This window comes from Protopterus annectens, chromosome 5.part0 (genome assembly GCF_019279795.1).
Source record: "Protopterus annectens isolate FY-2018-M chromosome 5.part0, PAN1.0, whole genome shotgun sequence".
Taxonomy (NCBI): Eukaryota; Metazoa; Chordata; order Ceratodontiformes; family Protopteridae; genus Protopterus; species Protopterus annectens.
In genome coordinates, this window is record NC_056735.1 from 154244481 (window position 1) to 154266370 (window position 21890).

Genomic DNA, 21890 nt, shown 5'->3' on the forward strand with positions numbered 1-21890 from the left:
TCAAATCCCTTCAGTGGATCAACAAGAATTAAGGAGATAACAAGCAACAGCAGTAGCATTATACACATGTTAAATGCTGCTGGTAAACTGCAGCTTGTCAAGAAAAGCTGTTCAGAGTAAACTCCTGTATCAGAAGCAACTCGCTTGTCAATCAATATACTTAAGTTAAAACACAAAGAAATTCATAAATGGAATTGTTTCACAGTGTTCTAAATCAATCCTATCTTTAAAGATTAAAATAGAGTTTAGCTTGAGAAACCAGAAATCACAGGAACTGCTTAAAGTGAGGGGGGAATATAAAAACTGACATGCAGTAAAATTAATAGCACAAAGCAAATACATCATTCCGAACCTGCCAACACAAAACAATCCACAGACAGTACTTTACAGAAGTACGAATAAAATGTGTTTTATATAATCTACCAAAAGTAATAAAAAAAGCATAACATAATGACTACATCTAAGAATGTCAGGAAAATATGACGAGCATTATTTAAAGAAAGGCAGGGTAGAAACCACTGGATGGCTAAATACAATGTCTATTTAATAGAGCACATAAAATGCCTTATTGTAGACTAAATATAGTAAATGCTTTTTATAAAGTTACTCAACTTTCTGATGGAACTGACTATTTTAAACGTTGTGCTACTAAAATAATAGTTTGAAGTGGCTATAAATTCTAGACTGAAGCGCACTCATTGCATTTGACTTGTTCTCCATGCATTATCTATGTAATCAATTGCAGTTTGACAGTTGCATCTCTCTCTCCCCACTGTAGATACAACAAACATTTTATGAGTTGGATTGCCTACTCAGAAAGTTACTATAAAGATAAAGCAGTGAATCATCATCACAATTATCCATGGATGCTTCAAGGCTGGCACTGAAATTTAACACTAGTTTGCAAAATCTGCTGCATTTACAAACTGCAAGCTGTGAACTCGGCACCATACCTCTCAAACACCTAGCATAAGATATCTGGAAAATAATGGCAGGACAAAGGCCCAAAAATAGGGACAGATTTTAAATATTGCTCTTATAAATTTAGAAAGTTACATGAATAACAAGTTTTGAGTTAGTATGCAGTCTGAAACTTGAATGTCTGTCATCGAGTGACTTAAATCCCAAGCAATTTGACAGAAAACCACACATTTTGAGAGAAACAGACCAAAAACATGAGGCAAAAATTTGGTCTGTTGAGAGGTATGCACGGCACAGTTGTGTTTAAAGGGAGTAATTATATAATGCAGTTCTGAAAAGAAATACTAATTTGTGGGGAAGAGGTGTGGATTTCTCTTCTGCTAATGATCTGCCTCTTAACAGAACTGCAGCTGTATGATGCAGGCATAATCACAGATAACATGAAACAGAGATATGGAAGCCTACAATATGGTGGTAAAATTAAGATACACACGAGGAAAAAAGAAATGGATGTGAAGTGGGAAACTTTAGAAAACTGCAGTTTATATATGTAGTGAATGTACAATTTATGCAGGCACTTAGCGTGCAAGAGAACTCTGGAACTAGCAATATGATTAATCCTAACTAAACTTTTATATAATTTTTACATAAATATAAAACATTTTATAAAAGAAGATATAGTCTCATAGTAACCACCTACTTCATTATACAGTCAAACTAAGAGGTAATAAAGGATAGATGAATGACATCTACAAACTAAAACAGTGATGAATCACTGCTTAACAGAGCATCATTTGAGAACAGTACTGCCATGTTACATATCAGTACTAAGGCCAAAACTGTTTTCCTCCACTATTTTGTACTGATCACTACTTATACTAATGATTCCTCTGAAAGCAACCTATTATAATTAAACTGACTATTTAATATTTTTAGTGCACGTCATGGAAACATTCTATTCTTTGTTTTAATTCTCTTGACAGTCACAAAAGCACAACAGTAAAACTCGTCTTTTGGGAGACACACCAAAGCACAGGCTTTCTTTTGTGCTGATGTTTGCTTCTGCCATCCTTGTAGCTTGACCTTTACAACCAGACCATGAGATGTTACTGGAATACTTTGCTCATGCAGGATCAGCATCCACATCAGTGGTCATCAGGACTGTAAGACACTGTGATACTATTTTGGCCAGGAAAGTTTCTTAGCCATCTGGATATAGTACTCTGCAATATCGTGCTGTTTTCATGTTTGGCTTGTGCCTGAGTCATCGGAACAGTCTCCACATTTCGGCTACTCATTTATCCTCTTCTGTGATCACCCTTAGGGTACTACAACAGAAGGAAAGTGTTATCACTCCTACATGGAAACAAGTGATCAAGGTAGTCTTTAATTTGCATCCATTACTCCACTTTCAGTGACACAAGGACTCCCTTCTGAATGCAGGTCACTGCTGCGCTGCTGCGGTGTACAGCAATCAAACTGGGGCTCATTTGTTTTCATAACAGGCTCAGAAGGAGGAAGCTTTAAAATGCAGTGACAGGAAGCAGAAACTGCTAAACAAATGACATTAAAATATGAACTTGCAGTTTAAGTAAGAGATCAATATCCAAGGTGGAAACAAGTGCAATAATCTTTACCTTTGTACAGTACAACTTGAAATGTTTCGCACTCACTTGATTAATAAAAGATATACATTGGCACCCTCTTAACATTCAGAACCACACCAAGGTTCTAGCTACTTGGCTATGCTTTTTGTTTTATAATTTAAAATATGCTGACATCCCTACCCTTTTTAACATAATTTACAGTCTGTAAGGGATGTTTCAACATCATAAACAGTCTTCATAAAAGGCTACATAATAACTCATATCTACAATAACAAAAACAGTTATGAAAAAAAAACAGCTCTTATTAACATTTTGTGTCGGTTTTACAATCTTTCTCACTCTAATAATGCACAGCTTTTTCCCAACAAGATGAATATACAGTTTACATGCACATGTGCTTCGCACCTGTGTGTATTTACAAACTGGAATAACTTAATCAGTTTACTCTAGAACTCATAAATCAGCTGACTGTCCTAATACAGCTTTGTTTCTAGAACAGCATGCTCCACAGAAAATGTGAACTTGGTGTAATGTACAATAGATGTCAATGATGTGTTTTGGAGTTCAGCATTACCTTGACATCAGAGTTTTCACTACAACAACTTCGCAACTATCAATGTCAACATCAGTACTGCATACAGTTTATTTAGACTATTAAGTTTCAACTTTTCCATAAGTTCCTTCTGGAGGCCTGTAATATTTTGGAAAAGCCTTCAGCTGCAATGTACTAAATGCATACTTGCGACATCCAACATTCTTCGTTGTGTTTTCTCGTCGACAACCCTCACTGGAGGAAGAAACAATACAAGTAATGATAGCAGTGAAAAGAAAAAAAAACAACTTTTTTCATGTTAGGATGAGATAAAACCAGTGTATTATATACGTGTTATAGAAATACATGAATGCACTCTTTTAGTTACTATATTTACTTATGAGGCTATATGCTTTTCGCAATGTTATCTTAAATGAGATTTTACATGTACAGCGTACATAACCCAACTGCCTGTATCTTTTTGCTTGAAATATATCCAGTTTTAAGTAGCTATGTATTTAACAAGACTATAATTCTAAGACAAATTAAATTCAGACTAGAAATGGCTTCTACATACAAATGAGCAGAACTGGCATGCAGAAGTTATGGCTAAGACTAGTGGCCTTAGGTACAAAGTACTTACAATAAATAAATAAATAACCCTTTAACCCTAATCTTTGGCGATTCTGCATACAGTTTCTATCAAGTTAATATTAAAAAATGTCACCAAGCATGCAACATTAAGCGGTGGTTGTGTGCATGTTCCTGAAGCTGATTGTGTGCTTAATTTAATTTTTGAACGGGAAAAAAAATAACCCGTGCTGAAGTGTAATATGGTGCTACAGCAAACATACCAGTACAGCTTATGAAAAAACAAGTGAAAGCTTAACAGATAAAAGCTATATGAAATGGATACACATATCTGAAAGTAAGTGACACATCAAAAACTTCTTCGGTATGGTGCTATTCGTCATCAGGCATTGTCTGCATTTTACCCTACATGATTATGTCTTAACAGTAAGCAATAAAAAGCTCTAAATGCTCATGTGACCACATAACTAATTCTGTCATAATCTTGAACCACATAAGCACTTGAGTGTTATTCAAAACAGAGTTATGAGTTTAGGCATGTAAGACCATGTAACCCAGTTCTGATATGAGCTAACAAATACTAATATTGTTATGCTGTTAAAAACAAGTCTTTATAATTACTTAAATGGTCCAATGCAAACACAGGTGTACAATGTGAACATGTGGCTTTACATGGGTCACATCACAACACTTTCCAATTGGCAGTATGCTACAAATGAGCAGAGGTGATGAAGTTATGGCTATCTGACTTAATGGTTAATAAACCACTGAAAAGCCAAAATCAGACAGGAAAAGTATATATCACTATTCATCCAGCAACAGAACTGCACAGCACTTAGAAGGAATGCTTAGATAACTAATATTCTGCCCCATTCTAAATATTACTTAGGTCAGATATCTGTCAGACTTCTAGATTAATAAATCCCAGCTCATGTATCTCTATCACTATGGAAGGGGGAGATGCTGCTGCTCTTCAGCAGTAAAGTAGCTCCTACAATTCACAACATCAGTGTGCTTCCACTTCAGGGTGGCATTGTATTCAGAAAGGCTACTTAGAGTACCAAAGAAGAAAAATCATGTTTGTTTACTAAAAAGAACCTGACAAGCCATCAAATAACAGCCCTGGATTCTGCCATCAGCAGATAAGGATCATATAACACCACTGGATTCTGCTGTCAGCAGGTAATGGATCCCACAACAGCTCTAGATCCAGCTGTCAAGACATAATGGCTTCAACAGCAGTTCTAAATCCTGTCAAAAGTAGACAACAAGCTGGAGTATATACATCGAAACTACAAAACCCTAAGTCACTTGGCTGAACAGTGGTTATCAACAAAGTAGAAGCAAACTTAAAAAAACTAAAGCTCAAACTGCTTCTATAATGGCCTTCAGGTTAATATGGAAGTGTGATCGCAACCAAGTCCCAGTGCTCTCTCCCTCCTAATACTTTGATGTTTTACTTAAAAATTTTAATCAGATGTGTGCTGATGTGGCTTTTAGCTTTTGGAGCCTTACTACCTCCACAAGAACTACAATCATTGTTGTTAACAGTAAAAGGAAAGCTGCACCCACTGGCTTACTGAGTATTTGCCACAAGGATTACTCATGCTGATATTGGCTAAAATTAATGGTGATCTGGACTCTACAGTTTCAGCCCTTTGGATATGAGTACCCAAATGGAGTTGCCAACTTCCTTCACTTCACTGGCTATAATCATGCAGGAAGTACAAAAACCCCCCAGAAGTTATGGACTTACCATAGCATTCCATCTGTAATGTTGATTTCATTTCTCCAAACATATGGCTTCAGATTTGAACCATTGGATCTGACTCAGCCATTACTAAGCTCATGGCAGCCAAAAAGATCTTGGACACCTCCTCTTACTCACAATGCACCTCTCCCTATCACCTCAGATCTTGTTTGCTTGGATTACCCACAGAAGAAGAAATATATAACAAAATGTTTATATGAGAGGATTGTAAGAAAACCATTTCTGGAGTATGGTGAAATTAAAAGGTGGCATACATTTTGCTTCCCATTCTACCAGAAACCAAAAGTTGGGGGGCTTGTAGGGAGGGGTTGTGAGAAGAAATGAAAAATCGACAATACAGATGGAACGTATGTTAAGTACATAACTTCTTTATCTGATATTTCAATATTTTGTCCTCACATATGGGACAGAGTCTCCAGGTACCTTCATCCTGGGTGGATTCACAGAAGAATATTCTGCAGAACCATTGAACCGAAGAAGGCTCTTCCCCTGGAGACCAAATCCAACTTGTAATAAGTGATATAGGTATGGTGATTTGCCCAAGTGGCCGCTGCACAAATTTCATCCATGGATGCATTATCCTGAAAAACACCTGAAATAGCCATGGCCCTGGATGAATGAACTTGAGCACGTCTGGGAAGGGCTATACCTTGTTTAGTGTAGACGAACGTAATGCAATCAAATAGCCATTTCGCTAAAATAACCTTAGACACTGGCAGGCCCTTCCTAGGGCTGGGAAAGGAAATGAGCAACTGATATAACTTTCTAAATTCTTTTCTCCTTTGCAGATAAAAATGCAATTCTCTAAGTACATCCAACAGATGCAGTACATATTCACCTTTATTTTTGAAGTTAGGGAAGAACACGGGCAAGTTAATATTAGTTTCAGAAACAATTTTAGGTAAAAAGGAAGGGCTGGTGTGCAAAGAAACCCTGTCTTTATGAAAAATCAGGTATGGAGGTTGGGAAGATAAGGCCAGAATTTCTGATATTCTTCTTGCTGAAATAATGGCTTCTAGGAAAATGGTCTTACAAGACAAAAAGTTTATATTACATGTCATTGTAGGTTCAAATGGGGGGTTGCACTATAAAATGCAGTACCAAAGTAAGATCTCAAGGAGGACAGGACAGGGGATCTTTGTGGGGAGGCCTCATTAATAAGGTCCCTTTCAAGAAAGTCTTGCAAAGCTTGTTGGAAATCAGTGGCAAGTTATCTTTCCCAAAGTGAAAAACAGACATAGCTGATAACTGCACTTTAACAACACAGGCTGCCATGCCATTCCATTGTCAAACAGGTGAGCCAAAAATTCTAGAACAAAGTGACTAGGAGCTGGTAAGGGATCTACATCATGTTGCTGAGCCCAGGTTGCAAACCTCCTCCATTTCCTTCTATACAGTTTTTGAGCGGATTGTTTATGAGATGATATTAAAATACGACAAACTAGGGAGGACAGCATAGGTTGTCTGGCTATAAATGGAAGTAGATACACCAAGCCGTCAGCTTGAGGTTGGACAAATTGGGATAAATCATTCCTGTTGGGTGTGACAGAAGGTCTGGAGTGGGTTCCATAATCCAGGGTCTTTCCTGTAAATGAGGCCAAAGAAACCAGATCTGTTGAGGTCAAAATGGGGCGATGAGGATTACTGTTCTCTTCAACCTGTTTGCTTTCTGGAGAAATCTGGGAATTAAGGGGTTGGGGGAAAGGCATAAAGGAGACCGTGAGGAAAATCATGTGTGAGAGCATACCTCAGGGTCTCCATGGTTGAGAGGATAAGGGGAAAGTAGCTGCTGCATTTGCTGTTTAGAGAGGATGCAAAGAGAGATCGCAGCAAGGTTGGCCTCATCTGCGGAAAATTCTTTCACTATCTTCTGGTTGAGGGACCACTTGTGAAGCATAAGAATGGATCTGCTCAACTTGTCCGCAATCATGTTCGACTTTCCTGGAATGTGGATTGCTACAAGAAAGTGTTTGGATGAGATCGCCCATTGCCACACTGAGCACTTCTTGACACAAGGGGTGTGATCTGGTTCCTCCTTGTTTATGTACAGACTACAGATGTTGTCTGACTGAATCTCCACTGTTCCCACAGGAAGAACAGCTTGAAAGCCCTGCAAAACTAGGAGCACTTCCCTCATCTCCAGGACATTTATTTGTAAAATGGCCTTGTCAGGAGACCAGGTGCCTTGAACAGTCTCCCCGGATAATGCCCCCTCCCCATTTGGGAAGCGTCCTTGGTCACCATGGCCTGAGGTTGTGGGGGAAAAAGAAGTTATGTACCTACCATAACGTTCCATTTTAGTTGTCTTCTTCTCGCCTTCGACTCAGCCATCTTCAATAGCTCGAGAGCTGTTTACTGGCTCGAGGCTACCCCATATCCCATGACGCCTGGCGCTAGTTACCCAGATCTCGTTTGAAAAAGCTATTCCAGAGATAACTAAGGAAGAATTCTGCCCTAGTAGCCCCTTGGGCCTAACTGTGAAGCTATCTAAGCAGAAAATGACAACAAGAGAAGGTTCAGCCAATTAAATATGAAAAAGGGAGCTCCTCTCGATCCACTAGGATAGGGGGATGGAGGGCGGGACGCAAGAAAGAAGGCGAGAAGAAGACAACTACCATGGAACGTTATGGCAGATACATAACTTCTTTATGTCAAGTTGTCTATCTCACCTTCATTCTTGCTGGTTGGGACAGCGTCCCTAGCACCTACTATCCTGGGTGGCTCATTGGAACAGACTCTTCAGAACAGTGGAACCAAAATCAGCTCTGTTTCTGGAAGCAATGTCTAGTTTATAATGAGAAATGAAGGTATGTTGGTTAGCCCACGTAGCAGCTGCACAGATAGATTCCATGGGCAACCTAGATTGGAAGGCCACTGAGGTGGCCAATACCCTAGTAGAGTGGCCTTTTGGTTTGATAGATAATTCTTTGTTTCTCAGCTGGTAAATGAATGAAATAACGTGAGACAACCACCTAGATAATGTTACCTTTGAGACTGGAAGGCCCTGTCTGCCCCTCAGCATAGGAAAGGAAGAATTGGTCCGACTTCCTGATGTCCTTTGTCCTATGCAAATAAAAACGCAGTTGTCTGTGAACATCCAACTGGTGCAATTTATATTCTGCCTTATTGGTGTGATTAGGAAAGAACACAGGAAGGTCTATGGACTGATTTAAATTATTCTGTGAACAGACCTTAGGAAGGAAGGAAGGAAGGATTGGTCCTTAGAGCGACCCTATCGTTATGAAAAACTAAGTATGGAGGGCGAATACATAGAGCCTGAAGCTCCGAAACACGTCTGGCAGAAGTAATGGCTACCAGAAATAGAGTCTTCCAGGATAAAAACTTAATGGAGCAAGATGCTGCAGGTTCAAAAGGTGGCAAGATTAGGGAAGCTAGCACCAAATTTAGATCCCACGGAGGTGGGGGATCCCTCACAGCAGAGTGGTTCCTTTGAGGAAGTCTTTACACAGCTTATGAGACATGATGTTGTTAGAAGACAACCCAATGTGAAAATTCGAAATGGCAGCTAAATGAACCCTGATTGTAGCAGAAGCTGAACCAAAATGAAAGATGTTCCGCTAAAAATTCCAAAATATCGTGGACAGGGGCTGAAAAGGGATCTATATTCTTAGCCTCTGCCCAGCAAGAAAAACGTTTCCACTTGCTAGCATAAGTTTTCCTAGTTGTGGATTTGTACGATGAGATAATAATTTCCCACACAGAGGAGGAAATATTAGGAAGCCTGGCTAAGGTTGGAAGTGGAGCAACCAAGCTGTGAGCTGGAGTGTTTTAAGGGATCGATTCAGTCAGTCTGCCCGACTGATGAATCAGTAGATCTGGAATAGGATGCAGAATCCAAGGTTGCTCGAGAAGGTAATGATGCAGGAATGGGAACTATATCTGTCGAGGCCAGAAAGGGGCAATGAGGATCATTTTGCAACCCAACGCAGTTACTCTCTGTATGAGTTTGGGTATTAGGGGAAACGGAGGGAAAGTGTAAAGAAGTCCCTGAGGCCAATCGTGGACTAGAGCGTCTCTGGGGGAGTGGCCGGGAAGTGGAAGAAGGGAGAAGAAATTGCTGCACTTGCTGTTGAAAGGTATGGCGAACAGGTCGCAGCAAGGCTGCCCCCATTTGCGAAAGATTTGTTCCGCAATTACCTGATTCAGAGACCACTCGTGAGGCATGAAAATTGCTCTGCTGAGCCTGTCTGCGATGACGTTGGAACTCCCAGGGATGTGCGTTGCGATCAGAAAACATTGTGAAGAGATCGCCCACTGCCAGAGTCTGAGTGCTTCTCGACATAGAGGATAGGACTTGGTTCCGCCCTGCTTGTTGATGTACCACACCACTGACATATTGTCCATTTGAATTGCAATGGTCCCGGGAGGGAGAGAGTCCTGAAGGGCTTGCAACGCTAAAAGCACGGCTCTCATCTCCAAGACATTTATATGCAAATGGTACTCGTGAGGCTGCCAGGTGCCTTGGACTGTCCTGCCCTGATAATGCCCCCCCTACCCTATCAGGGAGGCGTCCGTGGTCACTGTGGTGACTGGAGGGGATAGCACAAATGGTCTGCCCTGGGACACTGATGGGGAGACCATCCACCAAGCGAGCTGCTTCTTGCATGCTTCTGTGATCATAATCTTGTGAGACATGGGAAGCTGTTGGAAGGACCACTATGTGAATAGAAGCCACTGGAGGATTCTCATGTGAAAGTGGGCCAGGGGGACAAGAAGAATTGCTGATGCCATGGAACCCAGTGTTCGGAGGACGAACCTGACTTGAATCATTTTGCATGTTAATAAAATCTGTACTTGCTGGCAAATTAGTGATACCCTGTCTGGTGGAAGGCTCGCAAACATGTTCCTTGTATTTAGATTTGCGCCTATATAAGTGATATGCTGACAGGGCAACAATGCAAATTTTTCTAAATTTATTGTGATACCTAGCCTGGAGCAAGTTTTGATAGTGTAGTCCCTGGCTTGCAGGAGGTGATGCCTGGTAGAAGCAGTGAGGAGCCAGTCGTCTAGATATGGAAACACCTGGAATCCCTGATGTCTCAGGGGAGCCGTAACCACTGCCATGCATTTGGTGAACACCCTGGGGGCTGTGGTGAGACCAAAGGGCAGAGCTCTGAACTGATGATGACTGGCCCCCAGCCGGAAGCGAAGGAATCTTCTGGAGCACCTGTGCATTTTGATGTGGTAGTACGCATCCTGAAGATCTATAGAGCATATCCAACTGTCCTGATCCAGGAAGGGTAGAATGGACTGTAGCGTGACCATCCAAAACATTGTTCTTTGTACAGACCTGTTTAGTCTGCTGAGATCTAGAATGGGTCTCCAAGTCCCCTGTCTTTTTTAGTACCAAAAAGAAGCTTGAGTAAGTTCCGGATCCGATCTGGTCTGCTGGGACTTCCTGGATGACCCTTTTGTGTAGCAGCTTTGAAATTTCTTTGGCTGCTTGGTCCCTTAGATTGGGTGGAACATCTGGAAGGGACTTGTTTGACGGTAATGGGGGTTGAGCAAAGGGAATTCTGTAACCTCCGGATATGATCGACTGTACCCACTTGTCTTGAGTTAGATTCTGCCAGGCTTTGGGGTACAGTGAAAGCCTTCCCCCGACTGCCTCCAGAGGTGGGCAGCCGGGCAACCCTTCAGGGATGCTGAAAGGGCTTCTCAGAGAAGGATTCTCTGCTGCCCTGGTTTTGGGGACCCCTTCTGGGTGGCATCTGTTTATTGTTCCCTCCTCTGCCCCTGGAGGGGAACTCACCATGTGTGTCAGGCAAGGCTCCCTGGGATTTGTGGAACCACATTTTTCCACTCTTCTGACCCTTGGGGTATGGTCTGGAAGGAGTGGAAAAATGGACTCCCTCGGCAGAGAGAGTCTTGCCTACCTGTTCACACCTGGTTAGTGTGTCCTTCACCTGTGTTCCAAAGAGAGCGGAGCCATCAAAGGGGGTATTGGTGAAAGACGCTCTGAAGGAGTCCGCAAAATTACATAGCCGCATCCATGCGTGCCTTCTAAGGGCAACGCCTGTGCCTGCAGCTCTACTCGCACCATCGGCTGCATAAGAAATGAGCCTCATGGAGGAGTTAACAACTGAATTCAGAGTCGCCAGCTGGGAGGCCACCTTAGCTTGAGCCCCCTCAGCTGATGGATCTTGGAGGGTATCTCCAAGCTCTTTAAGGAGATCCCTCTGAAGGCGGGTGAAATGGCACAAATAATTCAGAGACCTCATAGAGAAGGTCGCTAAATCAAACATTTGCTTCCCATATCTGTCCGTAGTCCTAGACTCCTTGTTAGGAGGATGGACAGATGACGAAGTTTCTGCCAACTCCTTCTTTGTGGCTGCTGCTACCACCATGGCATCAACAGGTACGCCCTTAGTTAAAAACTGTTTGTCCTGAGGTGCAGTTATAAATTTAGCAGGTCTCCTGGGGGTTGGTTCCACTGTGTCTGGAGCTGACCACGCCTTCCGAGCCACCACAGACATAAGTGGGTAGAAAGGCGAAGACACCCAGGAGGTGGCAGGTTGGGAACCAAACGCGTCCAGAAATACCGACTCATCCTCGGAAGGGGCTAGTGTATTCCAGTTCCCCCTCTGCTTAAGGATTTCAAGGATGTCTGAAAAGGAGACATCTTCAGAGGGGGATCTTGGGGACCCTTCCGAATCCTCTAAGTCGGTATCTGATGTGACAGAGTCAGGGGAGTCAACGTGCTTCCTCTTGCACTTCCTCTTACGAGGTGGCTCCTCTGAGTGATCAGGGGAGGCCTCAGAAGAGGAAGAAACACCCAAAGGGGTGCCCTGGAGCACTGGTTCCCCACGCTTGGGGTCAGAAGGAGGGGCAGAGGCAGTCTCAGGCACCATAGGGGGAGGAGCCAATGGGGTTGATCGTGGGACTGGCTCAGGGGCCAGTACAGTCCTCATGACCTTGAAGGCGTCCCTGCCCGGATGCAAAGACGACTCCGGTTCCGAAGAAATCGGAATCCCTCTCCGCAGCGAGGGGGATGGCTCCGAAGCTGATGTAGGAGCCGAGCTCACCTGCACCGAAGCTCCGAGGGGGAGAGCAGGGTCGGACAAGGGTCCGATGCCACTTGCCCCCTCGGAGCCGACGAGGGAGTCCCGGCACCCAGATCCCTCCAAGGACGGAACCAAGGATGGGATTGGAGCCAACGACGGAACCGAAGGAGAAGGTATCGGAGCCGACGGTTCCACGACTCGAACCCCAACGAACTCCGGCTCCGAACTCAAGGGAGGAGTCGGAGAAGGAATATCTGTAGAAGTGGACGGAGCCGACACCTGATGAGGGGGGGCTGGACAACATTTTTGTTAGGGCCTGCGATTTCAGCAACCTGCTGACCACTCTCTCCAAACCATGATCTGAAAATCTAGAGGACCGGGAGGAGTGAGAGGACTTATGACTGCGCTCCGATTGGAGCAGAGGTGACCGTGGAGCCGAGTGTATCGACTCCAAGGAGGGAGACCTAGATCTCTTTCGACTCACGGATGGCTCCGAAGTTCGTGTTGGAGCTGACTGTGAGGGAGGCACATCGATTCCGGCCGGAGCTGAGGTGGATGGTGGTGCTTCACCCAACGACAGCTCAGAACTATGAGCCAAAGACTTGGGTGGCTTGGAGGATTTCGCAGGTTGAGCCTTAGCCGGTGAATCCTGTGGCTTAAGCAAACCCTGAAGGATTAACTTATTTTTACGCTCCTGCAGGACCCTTGGGCTGAAAGCATGACAGACTGAACAAGAGTCCTGCAGGTGCACTGCGCCCAGACAGTAGACACAAGAAGTGTGACCATCTGTCAGAGACATCTTCTGACAGCATGAGTCACTCTTCTTGAATCCGGACACGCAAGTATCCTTGGGCATGTTACCACACACACACCAAGGTTAAACATGCACATGCGCACACACACACACACACACACACACACACACACAAGAAAAACAAGTTAGCAGGTATAACTAATTAAGCAATATAAGCTATACAGCTAGCACACACTGAAACTAAGTAAAGTCTACTACTACAGACACTACCTAAAAACGATTTTTTTTTTTTTAAACTAGAAAAAGAAAAAAAAGGGTTAGCCTCTAATTTAAACGGCTACCGCGAAAGGAAGGGAGGGGTGGGGAAAACTCTCTAAGTAAAACGAGTTTTCAAGAAAAAACAGGAGGGATAGACGCTATTTAGAGAATATAGCTAGGGGAAAAGTACAACTAAGAAATTAGGTACACTATAAAGGATAAATTCTAGTAAAAATAGAAAAATACAATAAAGTATATGAGCCTGAGCCAGTAAGACAACCTCGCAGTCTGAAGCGGCAAACAAGATCTGGGTAACTAGCGCCAGGCATCATGGGATATGGGGTAGCCTCGAGCCAGTAAACAGCTCTCGAGCTATTGAAGATGGCCGAGTCGGAGCAGAGGATCAGCTCCGATCCCAACCAGCAAGAATGAAGGCGAGATAGACAACTTAACATCAAAGGTTTGGCCCTGCGTTGTCTGATCTGAATAAATCCACCAAGATAGGGCTGTATTGCAGATGTCCATAATTAGTATCTGGTAAGACATTGGTTGGTGAATAATTGACCATTGGGAGGCCAGAAGCCACTGTAGTATTTGCATGTGAAATCTAGCCAGCGGGACTAAGACTACAGCAGCTGCCATTGAGCCTAGAGCCAGGATTGACATGATGAGCAGCTATCTTTTTGTTCTGGAGTAGCTTGTGTGTATGGCGCCTGATTGTTAGTACTCTGGATTGCGGAAGTCTTGGAATCATCTGATTTGTGTCCAAAATTGCTCCACTAAACTCCAGTGTTTGACTGGGATCCAACTGTGGCTTTTTATAATTTTTATTTCTCTATTTAACATTTGTTAACCAGAAAAGTCCTACTTGGAACGTAGTCGATTGTCAGCAGAGGCCCAGGGAGAAACACTCTAGATGCATGTCTTTGAAAGTGAGAGGAAAGTGGAGCACCCTGAGAAAATCCACACGAACGCAGGGAGGACATGCAGACTCCGTACAGTAGGCATGCCAGCCAAGAACCAAACCGGAGAACCTCTTGCTGTGAGGCAGCAATGCACTGTGCTATCCAAATTTACGGTTTATATGGTAGTATGCATCCTGAAGGTCTATTGAGCACATCCAGTCATCCTGTTCCAAGAAAGGAAATATGGACTGTACCGTGACCATTTGGAACTTGTGGTGTTGAACTGATTTGTTTAGTTTGCTGAGATCCAGAATTGGTCTTCAGTCCCCTGTTTTCTTTGGAACTAAAAAAAACCTTCAGTAAGTTCTGAATCCTCTTTGGTCTGGGGAGACCTCTTGGATGACTCTTTTAAACAGCAGTTTCTGAATCTAAATAACTGCCTGATCCCTTTGACTGGGTGGGACAGCCGTGATTCTTCTGTTGAGGGGAGGTTCTTGAAAAAAGGGGATTAGGTAACCTCTGGATATTATCCTCCTCACCCATAAATCAGTGGTTACTTTTAGCCAGGTTCTCCAGTATAGGGATAGTTAACCCCCGACTGCCTCCTGAGGCAGGCAATCGGGCCTCCTTTCAGGAGCACTGGAAGGGTTTCCCAAAGAAGGGCTTTCTGGACCCTTGGTTCTGTGGGCCTCCTCTGCCACAAGGGTGGGGTCTTCCAGAATTGTTCTCCCCTCTGCCCCTGAGGGAACTCTCTCTATGCGTGTCTTGGCAAGACCCTTGTGATTTCTTAAACCACATTTTGCCCCCTCCGCTCTGACCTTTAGGATAAAGCCTCTGAGGAGCAGAAAAATGTATACCCATGGCAGAAAGTGTCTTACCCTCCTTCTCACACCTGAATAATGTGTCTTTGACCTTGGAACTGAAAAGGGAAGTTCTGTCAAACACAGAGTTGAAGAAGGAAGGCTTAAAAGGCTCCGCAAAATTGCACAGGTGCATCCAAGCATGCCTCCTCATCGCTATGCCATAACCCGCCACTCAACTCGTTCCCTCGGCTGTATGAGCGATAAGCCTCATGGAAGAGGTAGCTATAGAATGTAGGGTTGCCAGCTGGGAAGCAACATTCTCTTGGACTCCTTCAGCTGCAGCTCACTTCACAGTTGAAAGCTCCTTTATCAGATCCTTTTACAATCTGGTGAAATGGGAAAGGTAGTTCAGTGACCACACAAAAAAAGTCGCTGAAGAAAAGACTCGCTTTCCACATCTATCCATCTTCCTGGAATCCTTATTCAGAGGATGAATAGTGGAACTTTCTTCCGATAGTTCCTTTTTAGTAGCTGCCACTGTCACTGTCACCACTATGGCATCTATTGTGACCCCTTTTGTCCAAAGTTTTGTCAGCTGGTGCAGTAATAATCTTGTTTGGTCTCTGGGGAATTGGTTCAATGAAATCTGGGCCCTCCCACGCCCATTGAGAGATCAACTCAATGAGCTCACTGGCGGGTGGAGTGACCCACGAGGTAGATGGTCAGGATCTGAAGGCTACCAGGTACACAGGCTTCTCAGGTGAAGGATAACTGGACTGCCAGCCACCTCTCTGTTGCAAGATCTCCTAGATATCCCCAAAGGAAACATCCTTACGAGGTGACCATGGGGATCCTTCTCCCTCATCGAGGTCAGTGTCTTCTGTGTCCGACTCCTCAGTGGAGTACAAATGCTTCCTCTTCCGATGGATCTCCTCAGTGGGATACTCTGTGGAGGTATCAGAAGAGGCAGGGGTACCCTGACAGGTATGTGGCGGCCTAAGGTCCCACTGTTCCTGTGGAATGTCCTGGTCAGAAAAAGTGCACTGGGGGTAGAGATTGGGATGAGGATCTGAAGGGGGGTGGTGATTTCCTAGTCGCAGGAGGAGCCCTTTCCAGAGCCCCGTAAGCTGACTACTCCTGAGTGGAGAGGTAATCCATCTCCAACAATGCATGCTTGCAGGAAGAAGTCCTCTCCAACTCAAGCCGGTGCCACGCTCACCTGCACAGAGGCCCCAAAGTGTGGAGACTGCTCAGATGGTCTGGGAGTCGACCACACCCATGGTCCACCAGGTACGCTGCAGCTCTGAGTACTCTCCAGCTCCAAAAAGAACGAAGAGCTGCAAGCAAACGTTCAATCCGAGGAAAGCAAAATCTTTGGATCTGAACCAGAAGTCACCAGGCATATGGGATCTGAGTACTCTGAGACTTGTCCTGAAGTCAGAGGAGGAACCAAAGGAGGAGTGGATGGCTTGACCATGTGGGTTGAAGCCACGGGAGACTTAGTAATGCTCTGAGCCCATAACATTTTTTGGACCATCCATTCCACATCCTCTTCCATAAGGCTTCCAGTAGAATGGGAAGAAGACCCCTATGGAGACCTTTGTTTGCTTAAAAATGGAGACTGCATCCTCAAAGGCACAGAGTCTACAGAAGTTAAGTACCAAGTCCTTTGCAGAAAGATGACAGGCTTAAAGGGACTGGACATTGGATCCGACCACAACAGCTCTGACCTATCAAGATCAGAGAGGCTCGGAGAAGGAGGAGCCAGATCTGAGGAGGATCTGATTGAACAGAGGACGATCTCTTCTTCCCTCAATCGGAACATTTAGAGGTAGAAGAAACAGGGCTCAAAAGAGTATACAAGTCTCACATTTTTATGAAGCTGCTCTCCCTGCACAGTCTGTTAGCAGTGCCATGAATAGAAGCAAACACCTTGAAGACAGAATTTCCCTGTAATACCCATCACTGAAACCATACCCAGCCCCCCCTGCTACTCTAGAAGCAACTAAATTGTGCAATGAGCAGCATTCCTCTGTTGGTTAATCTTAGATTACAGAAAGTATAGCTCCCACTCATAGCCTCTATGCTAACAGCACAGTCTGGTCTAATTAACCCATTCCTTTCTCTGATAAAACTGACAGTAAGAACCTGATATCATGGATGGGAAGTTTCTTACCATGCCTGTACCCAGCCTGATGGACATGGGCATCCTGAGGCAAAGTAGCAATTGTCACATGTATACTGACAACCACTAAATCAATAAATACTCTTATGTGAGCGATGTAGTAAACTATGAAAATGGTGAGAAGCCTCTCACATACAGACAAATCGTATGCCAAACAGGCTGTCAGCACACATGTATCACTTCCAACAATAAATAAGGATTTGACACATAAACCTACTTATGTGGAGGAACTCACTACTAACTTAACAAAACTCGGAGGCCTTCCAAATGCTGCCTTCAGAAACCAGATATACACACAACAAAGCAAACAACCACCAGAACACATAATAATAGACACACCAGTGTCCCAACAAACAAGTCCATTAGGCAAAATACCACCAAGCCTAACATACTGGTCATAGAAGACTTCATAGTGACACACATGGTTTTCCCCCTCATCAGGTTGGATAAGGAGAAAGTTACGGTTAGTTGCCTCTCAGATGACAGGATCTGTCAGATCACACAATCATGCAAGTCATTCAGCCACAAGTACCAGCATGACTCTGTCATAGTCCATGTGGGTGTGAATGACCCGAGATGTACCTCCCTGGGCTACATGAAGAGAGACATGATTGAACTCTCAGAATGTGTGTCACAGGCAGGTATGAGCCTAATCTTGAGCAGCATTCTACCTTCACCAAGGATGATGCCACAATGCAAATAAAGAAATATTTGACTAACAATTGGCTTAACTTTTGGTGTCAGTCCAAGGGGATTCAATATTTGTCAGCCTGGAAGGACATGATCGACGGCCATGCTGTTTTGCCAAAGATGGTCTGCACCTGTCTCCTTTAGGCTTTTGGATACTGGCAAAGGCTTTTAACACCCCTGTAGTGCCTTTTTAGGCAGTGTCAAAGTAACCAACCTCCCAATGGAACAACATCTTCTCTTGATAAGCTTAAGGTACTACTGTTCAATGCTAGAAGTCTAAACAAGAAACTGCACTCCCTACATGCACTTCTCAACTTGGAAAATGCTGACATCTGTGCAGTCACCGAGAAAAAGGTTCAAAGCTGCAGAAAGCATCCTGGCTGTGCAAGACTACAACACCTCCCATACATTCAGACCACCAACTGAGCAAGAAAGAACCAAAGGAGGAGGTGTATCCATCTTCATAAAGGATGAGAACACCTGATCGCTAGCTATAGGTCCCCCAACATGAACCAGGAAAAACATACCTTATACTTGAACTTACTGGAGTCAATAACCATGCACCCCAAGACCTTACTCCTGGGTGATTTTAGCTATCCTACCATTGAGTGGGGAACATACATGACCACTAACATACAGGCTCAGAAGTTCTTGGACTTTGTTAATGCAAATGCTCTGTAACAGCTTGTCGGCGCACCCTAAATATCCTGGACACAGTACTCACTAACATGGAGGAGTTTTACACCCCCCCCCCCCCCCGTGTAATGTCCTCTTTGGTAAGATCAGATAAAATAAATAGTCTCATATAAAAAAAAATTGAAGATTATAAAAGATATCCCATCAAACTCAAAAACACTAAAGAATTTCTCCAAGACAAATGATCTACTAAGCAATGGCATAAGAAATTTCAAAGCTCCCCTAAACCCACAAAACACAGAATCCTATGCAAAGGTGTACACCAATGTCCTGTATAACCACTTAAGCAGTTGTACAGAATCGGCAGTACCGGACCTGATTAAACCAAGCTCTTGCCAGAAAAACAAGCCACCCTGTTGGACCCCTAGTTTAAACAGGCTATACAACAAAAGAAAGAAACTAATGTCCAAAAATAAATGGGAACAGGCAGAAGAAGAAGAAATCCCTCACTAGTCAAAACAAAAAAATCAGAGATCTGTTCAAATCCTCAACATTTTTTTATTTATTTTATTTAACATTTGTTTATCCGGAAAGTCTGACTGGACACAAGTCTTTTTTCAGCAGAGGCCCAGGGAGAAAAGCTCCACAAAAATGACAAACATTTACTAAGCAAGCATTGCATAATACATCAAGATTATATCATATTATTACATCAGACTATATCATATCAGTCATAAACAGTAACAGAGAAAATTACTAGACATCAAGATTGTCTCACATCAGTCATAAACTATAAAAGAGAAAATTACTAGACATCAGTCAAGACTGCACCATAACAATTGAGTACATTGAGAATACACTGATTTCTACATATTACCTCTGTTGCAATGAAATGCTAAGGCATTTACAGCAAGAGTAGGCAGAGTAACTAGTGGAGCTGTAGTGAGGGAGGTATGTGTATAAATTGCTAAGAGGGAAATAGACAGTTACAGAGTTAAGAGTTAAGCAAGAATTACTTAAGTTCTTTTTTATAGCAGTGTTTATCAGCAATTGATCGTATGTCAGGGGGTAAGGAGTTCCAATGCCTAGTTGTACTTGCTGAATAGAGGGACTGGCCTCTAGCAAATTATGAAGTAAAAATAGCCTCCCTAGCCAAGGAAAATCACAAAGTATTTTTAACTATGTCTGAAATATTTAGGGAAATACACAGCTATGTGTAGAGCTGGTTGTGGATGGCACCACCCACACTCAACCAGAGGAAATAGCCAACCTGCTAGCTGACAGACTTGGATCAAATTTCAGCCCCCTATCCCCACTGGTCATCCCTCAAAGTATACCCTGCCACCACTCCTCAGCCTATTAACTCAAGACAACAGGTCATCTCTGCACACTCTAAGGCTAAAAACATGGCATCAATGGGCCCTTACAATATTCCAGGTTGTCTTTTAAATAACTTAAAAACATGACCTAGCAGACCCACTTGGATCCCTATTTAACTACAGCCTCTAGACAAGCTATGTTCCAGCAGAATGGAGGATAGCAACAGTCATTCCTCTGCACAAGGGGGACCATCAACTAACCCAAGGAATTACAGACCCCTAATCCTGAATAGTCTCATCTGTAAGGCCATGGAAAGAATCATCATGGACCTTAACTAGGACAAAGGTAATCTCCATACTCTGGGCCCAACCCAGTTCGGATTCGTTAAAGGTAGATCATGACTGTTAAATCTGATTGACTTCTTCCAGAAGGTCATCAAAGCCATGGATTAACGGAATGACTGTGCATACAGCCTACTTTGATCAGAACCAAGACATCTGACACAATTCTCTACTCAGGAATTATAGAGAAACTTTCTCAACTGGCCATAAACCCCTATGTCATCAGGTGGGTAGCCAGATGGCTCCCCAACAGGACAAATACTGTCAAAAAGGGTGAATTCACCTCTAGCAAGAGGCCAGTCACCAACAGTGTACCACGTGGTTCTGTACAAGGCTCTCTCCTGTTCAGTATTTATTTTTCAGAAGCCAAGGCAAACAGACAGCCTTTGGCTGAAAAAGTTCACGGATGACTGCAAATTGGGGGCAATCACTGAATCTTCTAATGATACCGATACACTGCAGAAAGGATTAACACAGACAAATGACTGGTGCCAGCAAGTACCCCAGCTAATTATAATACAGAAAGCACCCCACTAAGAGTAGACTCAGTGGTACGTGATCTGGGTACTCAGGTTGATAGCAATCTGAACTTCGACCAACATGTGTCCACAGTAGTGAGAAAGTCTATGTGGTACAACCTATAAGTATGAACACAGCAGCCAGATCAAAGGACGTTATAATTCCATTGTACTCGCCCCTCACCAGACCAATAATTGAGTACAATGCACCTTTTTGCATGCACCTCACCACACAACTGCAATAGCTGGAGTGACCCCAGAGGTTTCTCACCAGGAAGATATACAGTATAAAAAACAAGTCCTATTCAGAAAGATTGAAAGCCCTATCACTGTATTCTGTCTCTTACAGAGTACAACAGGGCGATCTGTTTCTGGCCTACAGGGAGGTCTGTGATCTGGACCTGATGGAAATGTCACACATTCGTAAATCACACTGCATGAGGGCCACTCGTTCCAGGGATTTTAACCTAGCCTCTGACATAAATAAATCATGATGGAGAAAGGGATATGTCTCTCAGAGACAACTCCTTCTCTGGAACAAGCTTCTCGTTGACATGAAGCAAAGCCCTTCCCTGACCTCTTCAAATGCAACATAGATCAAATGATGAGCAACTGTAAATTTACACTTGGGTGGCGCCCATGTCCCTCATGGACACAGGCAGCTGTTATTAGATACCATAGCATAGGCTCATACCGCATTTACTTAAGTGCTGAAAATTGGGAAATGCAGGTTAAATACAGCTAGGCTTGAAAAGGCTCTTGGGACGTTAGCATAATAATCTCCTATGAACCTTTGAATTCGCTAAAGTTTAAGCTGTTCTACCTTGCTGTATTTTGTTTCACTCTAGGGATGAGTTTGCTCTACTTTACAAACCCAGAGGATGCACTTTCTAAAATTAAGCATATGTTGAACTCACTGCACCTACACAGTTACAATGACCTGCAGTGAAAAAAGCCTAGTCTTCACATCCCTGTTTAAAAACTGATGCAAAACACCCAGTGTGTGGCATTAGAGGCAAAGAAAAAGCTGTGT

The 21890-nt window shown here is 43.4% G+C and overlaps 1 protein-coding gene across 2 annotated transcripts in view; it reads right to left on the minus strand.

Moving 5' to 3' along the window:
• Positions 1 to 521: 521 nt before the first annotated feature.
• The window catches only part of INPP4A (inositol polyphosphate-4-phosphatase type I A), a 1931511-nt gene continuing 1910142 nt past the window's right edge, over positions 522 to 21890 (minus strand). For both annotated transcript variants that reach the window (XM_044072185.1, XM_044072184.1), the window contains one exon: positions 522 to 3315. In XM_044072185.1, coding sequence (XP_043928120.1) covers positions 3183 to 3315 — 133 coding nt within the window. In that variant the 3' untranslated portion in view covers positions 522 to 3182. The remainder of the gene's footprint in view (positions 3316 to 21890) is intronic.